We start from the raw sequence: 12,461 nt of genomic DNA, 5'->3' as shown, positions 1-12,461 counted from the left end.
CGAGATTAGATCTTCTGGACCAGTTTCCAATTATATATCTAGTTTTATATGCTAAAAATGTAAAAAAAATTTTAGGAAAAAAACAATAGATGTTAAGGTTATAAGAAATTAGGATTTGACAGTCCCATGCATGCATGTATAGGATCTTCATTGATTAAGCTTAATAAAAAACCGAACAATATCTTAGCGATGTATTTTTTTTCATGTATTTTATTTGATGTTGAGCTCTTTATAAATTAAGTTTCTTTCAGGAGTTCGGAAATTTCATAATACTAATTTTAAAAGTACCTAAAATGTCTTGATTATGTTTCCATTCTTAAAAAAAAAAAAAAAGCCAATGCCATGAAATATCTTTCTTGCAAATCATTGGACATAAGAAAACATAGTTATAAGCTGTGAAATTTTGCCTCTAGAACTTGTAAGATTGATGTGGAAGAAAGTTGAATGATTGTGTAGGAAGATAATTTTAATAATTATCATGATCAAGTTTTCTTTGGAGAGTATAATTGGACTCCACCGCAAACGTACCTAAACAAAGACTGTTTTATAATTTTCTCAGTATGTATTATTATTAGCTAGCCAATAAGAGTTGACAATATTCAATGAGAAGCTGTACTACATTGGCTTCTTACAAAATGGCACTGTACATATAATGAATCATCTCACAAGAAATAATAAGAAATAAAAAAAATGAAGAAACTCTTCTCTCAGTATAAATCATGGTTCAATAATAACAATAACAAAAAATAATGCTAGAAGACACTGATGGTGTTGAGCCTCACATATAAATAGAAGGCGAGTTTCACAATAGAGGGCATACAGAGAGGGTCCAGCTTTTATTAGTTTCAGTGCTAATATGGTGCCTCGAAACACTTTTTCAATATAAAACAGAGCAAACGCAAGGGGCACTGAATACTGATGATGCCAAGCAATATATCATATAGTAATTAGAGCTGCAAGTTTAAGTCAGACTAAATAAGTTGACGGAGGTTTGGGACGGGCCTATGAATACTTTTTTTTTTTTTTTTAAATACCTTATAAAATTTCGGGTTAGGCCGATATATACCTTATTAGAAAGTGAGTTTCAGAGAACATATAGACGGGATCTAATTTTATAAGTTTCGATACTAGTGCTATATCTCGAAACACTTTTTCAATATAAAATAAAGCAACAACATTAAGGGGCCGCTGATGCCAAGCAGTACAATGTACTAAATAAAAGTGAATCACATAATGTGAACTCTATAGATATGGCCTAGATTCTATTAAATGTAGTGCTTAACATTAGTGGTGTCCTAAATAAAATTTTATAAAATAACCTTAAATGAATGGATAAGTTAATCAAGGCAATCATTCAATAATAACTTGGTCACTATCTCCCACAAGAACGCTTGTATTCATGGGTCATTCAAGATAATTAAGCAGTGTCAGAAGCATTTACTATGGACACATATATAGCAGTGAAATGAATTAAACCAATTAATTAATGTAGTCATCCTGATAAGTTGAATATTAGAAAGTTTCTAAAAAAGTTTTGTAATCAAAGAATCCTAGGAATCATGGAAAGTTAATACCTGCTACCATATATATTGATTTTGATTTTTAAGAGAATGACAGCTTTATTCACGTCTGTTACTCTCAGAGATATAGAGCAGTATATATATATATATATATATATATATATATATATATAGCGCCTACCTTCACTATATATATTTACCAGATCATGTTTCATGATGATGATAAAAATGAATATAATGTCTTAGTTTGATATAATAGTCTAGTCCTATTAACGTCAGACACTTTAAAAGTTCGTCACTGTTACTTCTTATATATGTGTACCTATCATTGTTACTGAAAGTGATGGCACACTATTTAATAATTAATTAGGGGTATGTGCCTCGAACATAAAATAGGGTTTCGGGGTTAGATTGTAACTTCAGCAGATTTCTGTTTTTTTATTTTTATCTCTTAACACTAGGACATCCTTGTTCATCTTAATAAGATTAAAACAGCGCTACTCATAGAAATTAAGTTCTTTTATATGAGTATATAAGACCCAATCTGGTGGGACTAAACACTCTTGGAGTATGGAGTTTTATCCCAATCGAAAAAAAAATCATTTTTCTTAGAGATATTGCCTTTTCATTGGAGCTTATGAGAAATTATTAATTACAATATTTTTTAATATATTTGCCCCCTACTTTAGTCAACTAATTAATTCTAATAATTTCTAGGCAAAAAAAAAAAAAAAAACTTTAGTACTACCTTTGGAGCCTTCAAGAGGCAGGTCACGAAAAAAAAAAAGATAAAAGAATTAAATGGTAACGTGGAATTTTCTCCGCTAAAAGAAAAACTCCCTTATTTACGTTTACGATATATGCTCGTATTTTGATATATTAAATATTAGAAATGTTATTCTTAAAAAAGAAAAATATCCACATGAAAATACTATAAACTTTTGTATTTGAATTTTGATGGCGCTTGATTTGTACAAAGGTAAAATTCTAAATAATTTTTTTGGTGGGATAAATAGTGAACACAAAGTATATATTACATTCGGAAGCTTTAAAGTAGGTTTTATGATGGTTGGTCCTGTGCTCTCTAGCAATTTAATTGCTTTATCTTCAAACTCTGTCATCCAACCACAAAGAAAAAAAAAAAAGAATTAAAAATAAATATTTACATATAATGAAGAAAAGGAAAAGAAATCACTAAACTTTATTTAAAAATAAGAAAAAGACAAAGAGATATTTATTATTGAATTGAAAAAATGGACCCCCTCTACACTATACCCCCTTTCTCTTTGGTCCTCTTCTCCCTCATCTTGGTTCATTTTTTTATTAAGCTTTGGTGGAAGGAGACGTTTCCTCGTTTTTCAGCTGTTTGTATGTATGTATCTTCTGACACACTTTGAAATTTTATTTCATTAGATCATATATATATATATACACACATATATAAATACATACCCTTATATATATATATTTTATTTTTTTTGTAACATAAGCTCACTTCTATTTTCTATCCCTTTCTTTCTCTCTCTGTCCCTCAAGATTTAAAAAAAAAAGTTTGTTTTTCATTAAAGGGTTGCTTGGCTGCATCATATGATTTGAAAAGGGAGGGTCAAATCAAGAAGAAGTTCTCCTATATATATATTTTTTGATCTATTCGCAGGTACTTCACCCAAAAAGCCATAAAAGATGAAAGAGAGGTGAAAGAAAAGAAATGAAAAAAAGAAAATCAATAATTCTGTTGGGAATTCTTAATATAATTTTTTTTTTAAAAGTATAATTACAGGAAAATAAAAGAAAAAATTGGTCACTAGGGCCAAGAGGGTATGTGGATAATGAAGTGAATAAAGATGGGTATCTTTTTAATTTCCTTGAGGAAGCCTCCTTTTTAAACCAAATTCTCTCTCTACTGCTCTTTTTCTTTCCCTTTTCAGTGGGTGAGTTTGCAGAGATTATATGAGTCTGACAGAAGGGGCTTTTCTTGCTATATCTGTCTATCTTTCTTGTGTATGTGAAGTGAAGGGACTGATAAATCCTTCCATAGATATAGATAGATTATAATAGATACATATATATAGATCACATATAGTTTATATAGGCAGGTGGGTGTGGTGGTGCTTCTCTTTTGATGTATCCCTTTCTTCCATGTACTTTTAAAGCCTATAAGAACTACTGTTAATTGAGTTTCTCTCTCTGAATTCTTCTTCTCTCTCGCTCTCTCACACTCTCTTTCAAGAAATTTTAAAAAAGGAAAATAAAAATATTTGATTTTTACTTCATGGGTTCTTTTGGTGAAATGAAATGAAATTGAAAAATTTTGATTTTGTTTTTGGTTTGCAGTAATATGCTGCAGAGTCGATGATGATGATCATGAAGCACGTGCATCCTCAGATTTCCATCACACCAGGTATACACAATATTATTAACTAATACTATAATCAATTCTTTTCACTATCTCTCAATCACTCTCTTGTACCTTCTTTCTCTCTCTTCTTTTCTTTCTCTCTCTTTCCATATCTCATCTGATCTCTCTCTCTCTCTCTCTTTCTGCCTATATAAAGCGACCCAACGTAGCTTCTTGTTCTCCCTTCCCTTTCTCTTCTGGCTCTCTGAAAGCAACGAAAAATTTTCAGTTTCTTTAGATATAGAAGGGCAAAAGTAATTTGTACATATGATCAGTGTACTACTTATAGCTCAAGCGTAGGAATTTGTTTCTTCTGAGAGAAAAAGGAAAAAAATAAAAAAACCAACATCGGATTTGATCTCAATTTTCTCAATTCATCATATTCTCTTTTGCCCTCTTGATTTTTCACCAGGATTTATCTGATCATCAAAAGAAGAACACGAAAAAGAAGAAAGAAGAAAGAAGAAGTAGAAGAAGAGCCAAACCGAAACTCATCGAATAATTCCATATTCACTTTCTCTTAATGGGTTGATTCACAAAAGGTATATGTATACACCAAAAACACAGACGTGTGTATAAGTGTATTCATATGTGTGCATGTTTATACAAGAGAGAGAAAGCAAGAGAGAGAATTGCAAGTACTACTATACATCAGTCGTGTACATATATGTTTGTGTAAATATGTGTGTGTGGTTAAATTGGATTGGGTGGTGTTGTGAAGAATAAATAAGGCTTCTTAACTAACTAGAAACTGAATCCTCTCTTTTCAGTGGAACTAAAGTGATAAAATTCCAATTCCAAAGAGACAAAAAAGAATTGTTTTTGAAGAAACCGAGAGATCATATTTCATATAATATACATGGCGACGTACTTTCATGGCAACTCCGAAATTCAAGCGGCGACCGACGGCGGTCTACAGACACTCGTCCTGATGAACCCCACCGGATACATCCCCTATTCCGACAGCCCTCCGCCGCCGCACTCCGCAGCAGCCCAAGGAAACCTATTCTTCCTCAACTCTGCCGCCGCCGCACTCGCTCACCACCACGCGCCGCCGCAGCAGCAGCAGCCTCAGCAGGCCACCCAACACTTCGTCCCCGCCGCCAACGACCTCTCTGCACTCCACGGCTTCATCCAGCCGCCGCGCGTGCAGTACAACCTCTGGAAGCCCTCTCCCGACCCCTCCGCGGTGGCGCGTGACACCCCACGCGCAGGTCAGGGAGGCCTGTCTCTGACCCTGTCGTCGCAGCAGCTGGGGTTTGGGTCGCCCTCCTCGCAAGCCCACGCGCCGCCACATACGGCTGCCGGAGAGGATATGAGGGTCTCGGGCGGGTCGTCATCGTCGGTGTCGGGAATTACGAACGGCGCTTCGGGGATACAAAGCGTGCTTCTGAGCTCAAAGTACTTGAAGGCAGCTCAGGAGCTTCTTGACGAGGTTGTGAACGTCGGAAATGGGATCGGAGCGGAGACGGCGAGGAAGAGGGGAAGGTTGTCGGGGAGCTGTCGGCGGCAGCGAGTGGAGATGGATCGGGTGCTGTTGGCGGCGGAGGAGGAGAAGGGAGTGGGAAGAGAGCGGTGGAGCTGACGCCGGCGGAGAGGCAGGAAATTCAGATGAAGAAAGCCAAGTTGATTAGCATGCTTGATGAGGTATGTATTATCATCTACGTACTACAATTAATATTATGGTTTCGGAATCTTGGTTTTAACAATTTTATTTGTATTTTTATTTTTTAATGGGATATATTCTAAAAATGAAAAATTGAGCATGGGATTTTGTTGTGTTATTAGGGAAATTCAATATCAAACGGGTTTTTGTTAGTTTTGTTTTTGACTCTTTTGAGTACAGAGTACATGTTTAATTGAGGAACCTAAGCATGTTTTTCATTCATTGTTTTTTTTTTTTTTTTTTTTCAATGATAAAAAATCCATTGAAATTTTAATTTTTCTGGGAATTTTGAGGCGCAGATTTTGATATCTGAGTACGAAATTCAAATGGGTCTTTGTTGGTTTTGTTTGAGTCACTTTCAATTGCAAAGTGCTAGGAGCTGAATATTCTAGATTGAAAAATTCATTAATTTTACTCTTTTTTTTTTTTTTTTTTTTTTTTTTTTTTTTTTTTTTTTTTGGTAAGGTGGAACAAAGATACAGACAGTACCACCACCAGATGCAGATAGTGATATCCTCATTTGAGCAAGCAGCTGGAGTAGGCTCGGCCAGGACTTACACCGCCCTCGCGCTCCAGACAATCTCGAAGCAATTCCGGTGCCTGAAGGACGCCATAACAGGCCAAATCAGGGCGGCGAATAAGAGCCTAGGCGAAGAAGACTGCCTTGGAGGGAAGATCGAAGGCTCGCGGCTCAAATACGTCGACCACCATCTCCGGCAGCAGCGGGCTCTCCAACAATTGGGAATGATCCAGCAAAACGCTTGGAGACCCCAGAGAGGATTGCCCGAAAGATCGGTCTCCTTTCTCCGCGCTTGGCTTTTCGAGCACTTTCTTCACCCGTAAGAAACCACTTCGACGCTCAAGTCAGCAATGTTAAAATTTAAAAGAACATACCAGAGAAGCTAAATTGACACTAAATCAGCATTTTGGTTTAATTATGTTCTTATTTGAATTGGATTTATGTTTCAAATCATGTTTATGCAAAGATTTTGCTCAAATCTTTTTTGTCTCAGGTATCCCAAGGATTCAGATAAGCAAATGCTTGCAAAACAAACAGGGCTCACAAGAAGTCAGGTAAAAGGCTGTTTTTTTTTTTTTTTTTTTTTTTTTTTTTTTTTTTTTTTTTTTTAATGCATAATTACTGCAATACTAAATTTTCTTCTCTGTTCTTCTCTTGCTGATTTGTTGTTTTTGTTGATGATCAGGTTTCTAACTGGTTCATCAATGCTCGAGTTCGTCTCTGGAAGCCAATGGTGGAGGAAATGTACTTGGAGGAGATCAAGGAGCAAGAGCAGAACGGATGTGCAGAAAAAATCAGCAAGAGCAACGACGATTCTGACTCGAAATCCACCGCTCCGAAAGAGAAAAGCCCTGCCTCCGCCTCTGCCACCGACAACCAAACGGCTAATTTCAACTCAAAGCAGGAGAATTCAACAGCAGCAGCGCAATTCATCCCCTCGGCAATATCAATGTCTACGCCGTCGACGTCCCCCACCGGAGGCAATCCTCCGAGGAACCACTCCGGATTTTCCCTCATTGGTTCATCAGAGCTGGATGGCATAACACAAGGCAGTCCAAAGAAGCCTAGGAATGATATGATGCAGTCTCCTAACAGTATACCATCAATAACCATGGATGTGAAGCCTGGGAAAATGGGAAATGACCATATTTCTTCAATGAAATTTGGGGATGAGAGGCAAAGCAGAGATGGGTACTCCTTCATGGGAGGCCAAACCAACTTTATTTCGGGGTTCGGGCAATACCCGATTGGGGAAATTGGCAGGTTTGATGCAGAGCAGTTCACACCAAGGTTTTCAGGAAATGGGGTTTCCCTAACTCTTGGTCTTCCACACTGTGAAAACCTCTCTTTATCTGGAGCTCATCAAAGTTTTGTCTCTAACCAAAGCATTCAGTTGGGTAGGAACATTGGGGAACCAAATGAGTATAGTGCCATAAACACTTCAGCTCCTCACTCTTCTGCTGCTGCTGCTTTTGAGACCATCAACATTCAGAACCCGAAGCGATTCGCCGCACAGTTGTTGCCCGACTACGTCGCGTGATTAGGATTTTGAATAATGCCTTCGGACATTTCATGATCATCAGCATTTTAGGTGGGGTCTCTCCAAAAATTTCTTTTTAGGGGAAACAATGGGTTGGTTAAATGCAATGGTAGTGTAAAGAAAGGAAGAAGAATTTTACTTGTAGTATAGATAGGTCTATACATTGTCAATAGAACAATTTCAGCTCTTAGGATTTGAGAGCATATGCTTGAGGATTGTATATTATTTTTGTAAGTTTTGATGATGGATAGATGGATTGGTGTCATAAATTGGTCAATTGGGTATACCATTATATGATTAAAAGTAGACTTTGTGATTTGTATAATTCATAATTGAAGGAGAAAAGATTAGGAATTATAATGCTTAATTGGTTGCAAGGTAGAAAAGAAGATGGGGAAAAGCAATGGTAAATTTTTGGCTTTGCATTTTCATTATCCTTTATAAATTAGTAGGAACTATCCATATATGTATCTCTCTTTTGAGTTATTTTTCTGCTTGTTTACATGTTTTTCCCTTGCTAATCTTGAACTTTATCTCTACTCCTTGCCTTTGGCGGCCAAACAAGTAAGGATTTATCTTGCTTTCATAGAAGTAGTTTTTTTGCCAATCTAAATAAAATTATTATATCTAGATCTAGTATAAGAAGTAAACCCTATAAGTTAAAATTTGGTTCGAAAATGTTTTATGACCTTTCATAGATTTAAACAGTTTTTTTTTTTTTTTTTTAATTTTCTTATAATATAAATCAAAGTCATAAAATTGATGTGAGTTAAAATCTTTTCACTGACTGAGTTGTGTTGGATTTGAAAGAGGAAAGCCTATCAATATTAGGCCTTAAAAAGTATGAGTTTCTCCATGCTTGAGTGTTGCACATCACATTCAAAATTGGGATTTCATTAAAATATTCTCAAAAGTAAATTTTCCCATGCATTCAGGGGGACATCATTTGAGATTCTTTTGCTTGGGATATTGGAGAAAAAGAAAGAGTCACAAGATAAGAAGTTTGTAAGGATTAGACAATATACAAAAGTTTAACAATCCATATCCAAAGATTAATACTATTGTTTTTTATTTTCTTCAAGATTGCTTTTGTGATAAGGTACTAGTATGATTAAGAGTTAGACTTTTGCTAATAAAATACGGCTTCTTACATGGAGAAGCTTCCCACTTAATCTGTACACCAATATTTATTTATTTAATGGCTATGATTACATTTGGACTTATTGGTGTATTACTCAATCAGGACGAAATCTGGCTGTTTCATGGCTATAGGTTGCACTAGTATATTGATGATGGATCCCCCGACATATTATTGTTTCAAAAAAATATGTAAAAGAATCTCAAAATAAATGGTCAACAAGATACTCACCGCCTAATTTTCAATTTAAAAAAAAAAAAAAAAAAAAAAAAAACTTTTAATTCTCAAAGAAAAAAAAAAGAGAAAGTTTCAAACATGACATGTGTTCTTAAAAGATATCCATTTTAAAATTTTATTTCTTAAAAAATAAATAAAGATTTGAAATTCAGTACCTTCACAGCCAAGCACCTTAAAAATTATAATTTAAGTGAATATTGTAGACTAGCCTAGTTGTAGTTTCACACCAACTACAAATGAAGTTAGAAAAAACTAATTAAAAAAAGACAAAAATTATGGCTTTTACAATTAATTAAACAAAAACAAGAACGGGAAATCAGGCACATAACACAGCCGAAAATGAAAATTTACAATTAGCAAGAAGTTCAAAATATGGCTTCTGATCTATACAGAGTATTCAGGACAATACAACTTGAAAACTAATTTCCTCAAATTTTTGCCTGATCCTTACAAAAGGGTTCTTAAAACCTTCACAAAGTCCTTAATAAACAAGGGTAATCCGGACTTGGTATCCATTATAACAAAAGATGGGGAAAGGGTTCAAGTGAAGAGGTCAAATTGTACTGGCTGTTTCACTATCTACTCCTAGTGATGATAGTCTTCGCTTGGCAACCTTTGATCTGTAACACCACACCTCAAATGCCTCAGTCAGGTCTGGATATTGTACTTGCTCATTAGCCAACCATTCCATCAAAATCTCAGCCTGCTCGCCCGATGGCAACGCAAGAATTATTGAAACGAATGTGGATTCGAGCGATTGCCAAAGCTCGGTATCGATTTTGAGTGTGGGAGTTTCATCATTATCATGATCATGATCATGATCATCATGACTTGTGAGAGAATCAATCAGGGGTTTTGTGATCCTCACAAAAGGCAGCCATACCTTCACCACATGGAGCCGCTTCGCGGTTGGCAAAATGACCGTGCCGTACCCTATTGCCTCTAGGACTTTTGCAGCCACCTCAATGACCTTTGACTTTGTCTCAATAATTTCAGCCGTTGGATTTGCTTGCTCCACAACCTTAACTATCTTATCTGATGCATCCATCCAATTATGGACAAAGTCCCTCATAATCTCCAACTTGTTCAACATCTGACAACCCCACGACAAATCCGACAGAAGGTATTGAAACATTTGCATTTTCCCTTCCTCAGAAGATGAATCCATTGGCTCACATAGCATACCTTCTATTAGATTGTTGAATCTGAAAAATAGTCGGTTCACGCATTCTTTCACCGTGGATTTTATCTCATCATCAGCTATTAACAAAGGGGAATCATCATCTTCAGTTAGCATGTACTCAAGTTGTTCTTGGGCAGACGACTTGATGTCATTCATGGAGGGCGGAGGGGAAGACATGGCAAATTGGATCGATGAGAGAAATATCCTCCTGATCGCTGATGGCTTGACCGGTTGGAGACGAGCAAGAATTGGTTCCACTGGAGAGCCCATATTTGGAATGGTTTTAAGAATTTCCTCCTCCTCAGCCTCTTCCCAGGGAACTGCTTCCAAGTAGTTCACACAAGCAGTAACAATTTTTGGGCATCCAAGTTCGGAAGCCACCCGAAGTATACCGAGAGCGTTCTTGACACCGTGCCACATGTCCTCAACAGAGCCATCAACGGTAACATAGAAAAGGCGAAGAACAGTGACACGGTAGTCAAAATCCGATTCTCGGCAGTAAACCTCAACGCAGTTCCGCGAGTCGATGATCTGACATGTTGGCCAATTCTCAGAGAGGCGATCAGCAAAATACTTGCAGTTTTCGATGAGAATATGGGAGTGACAGTATATCCAATCATCTCGGCCATCGTGCGTTCGTAGCCTTACAACAACATCACTGGTTGAACGGTCACCAAACCTGCAAGAAGTCCTTGTTTCAGAACCCTGAAAGAGAAGAAATCAGAGGAACAAAACAATTAAGAGGGATATCCATTCTAACCATTCAATTGGTGATAAAAAGAAACTAGCAAACAACAAACACTTTTTCCGGATCGAGCCATTGGGGGTTTATTTCCTTTAAACTCCATTATCAGCAAAAATTTTAACGACCCTAGTATTAAATCAAATGTAAAACTGGGAAAATTTTGAAAGAACTGAACCACATTGGTAAGATGCCGCATACAAATACACATGATATATAAAGAAAGCTTTTGGGAAACTTACAATAGATTCCATAGACACAATTAGCACTGAATATGCCTTTTACGCAGCATGGTATCTGCAGGTACATACATAAAATAAGAACCAAAATGGGGTAAAAGAAATTCATAAATTGAGCCTTCTTATGAAAAATCAAATTTCCAGCTTATCAATGAAAAGTTCACTAATCACACCGACTTTTATTATTATTATTATTATTTTTTAAGACAACACGTGATTGAACCCACAACCTCGCCCAAACTCATCCCACCCGAACCCCCGGTGTCACTAGACCTAACGGTTTTCGGTCACTAATCACCAAGACTAACATAACAGTTGTCCACTAATTACCATTTTCTTTCACTGAAACTCTCTCAGGCAAACAGACAAGCATCTAGAATGCATAAACAAAAACGACAAGACATGATCAGACATCTTGATTTCTTGAGCTTCATTTCTCAAACCCACATTTTAAATATTCTAATAAGTGCACATTTCGCTTATTTTCTCCGTACCCATTAACAAAAGTGATCCAAAACTTGAAGAATCTAAGCTACAACACTAGGCATAAAAGAGATACCTCGTAACTAGCTCTTTTTTGGGAAAGAAATGCCTGTTTCATTAAGAACTACCCAAAAATGAAATAAATAAAAAGAAAAGAATCTAAATAAAAATAAAAAAAAAGTTGATGTGCGGCACAGAATATAGATTAAGGCCCAAGCAAAAATAAAAATATAGTTGCAAGACAATATTAATATAAACAATGAAAAAGAAAAAGAATACCCAATTGGAAAGAGAGAAGGAAGAGTAGAAAACATAGCCACTGGGGTGTCTCTGATGAAAATATTGTGGTGTTTTTGAACCGAAAAGGGTCGACTTCTTAACAGGGTTAAGCTCGGCTTTCGCTTCGCTGTCGCTCTCTGACTCTCTCTCTCACCGGTCAAGTTCTCGACTCTTATTTTGGGCCTCCCAAATCTTAATGGGTCTACGGCCCAAGTATTTATGGGCTTGTTGAAGGGAGATAATAGGGAAGGGCCTTTTTAAAGAGAAAACGGGAAGAAAAACTGCAGTAGATAGTAGATTTTAGATAAACAAAAGGTTTTAAAAGCATTCGAAGTAAATATCAGTTTATATAGGACATAAATATAAATAATTCAATTATGATTGATAAGAAATAACTTACTAATAAAAAAATTTTAAAAATCTTTATTTATATGGAAACAAAATTTTTTTTATGAGCCGTAAAAAGAAAATTTACATAAAAAAATGTTTTTACTAGCAATAAAAAAACTATTTACG

The 12,461-nt window shown here is 36.0% G+C and overlaps 2 protein-coding genes across 3 annotated transcripts; one reads left to right on the top strand and one right to left on the bottom strand.

The window, feature by feature from the left end:
• Positions 1–3,787: 3,787 nt before the first annotated feature.
• LOC21399955 (BEL1-like homeodomain protein 1) lies at positions 3,788–8,011 on the top strand. Its single transcript, XM_010108699.2, is given in 6 exon segments — positions 3,788–3,921; positions 4,689–5,396; positions 5,399–5,565; positions 6,050–6,423; positions 6,598–6,658; positions 6,790–8,011. Coding segments are annotated over 5 exon segments (2,076 nt in total). The 5' UTR covers positions 3,788–3,921; positions 4,689–4,777; the 3' UTR covers positions 7,645–8,011.
• A 1,333-nt stretch (positions 8,012–9,344) lies between these two features.
• Positions 9,345–12,072, bottom strand: LOC112093688 (BTB/POZ domain-containing protein At3g05675). Of its 2 annotated transcripts, none has more exons than XM_024172638.1 (3): positions 11,946–12,072; positions 11,187–11,241; positions 9,345–10,907 (listed from the first exon to the last, which is right to left on the bottom strand). In XM_024172638.1, the coding sequence occupies exons 2-3, from the start codon at positions 11,196–11,198 to the stop codon at positions 9,573–9,575; spliced, it is 1,347 nt and encodes a 448-aa protein (XP_024028406.1). In that variant the 5' UTR covers positions 11,199–11,241; positions 11,946–12,072; the 3' UTR covers positions 9,345–9,572. The 2 variants fall into 2 exon arrangements, with proteins under 2 accessions (XP_024028406.1, XP_024028407.1); XM_024172639.1 differs by lacking the exon at positions 11,946–12,072 and adding an exon at positions 11,743–11,801.
• Positions 12,073–12,461: the final 389 nt, after the last annotated feature.

This window comes from Morus notabilis, unplaced genomic scaffold (genome assembly GCF_000414095.1).
Source record: "Morus notabilis unplaced genomic scaffold, ASM41409v2 Scaffold758, whole genome shotgun sequence".
Lineage (NCBI taxonomy): Eukaryota > Viridiplantae > Streptophyta > Magnoliopsida > Rosales > Moraceae > Morus > Morus notabilis.
Note: the sequence above shows the minus strand (reverse complement) of the source record. Positions and strands in the feature narration are given on the sequence as shown.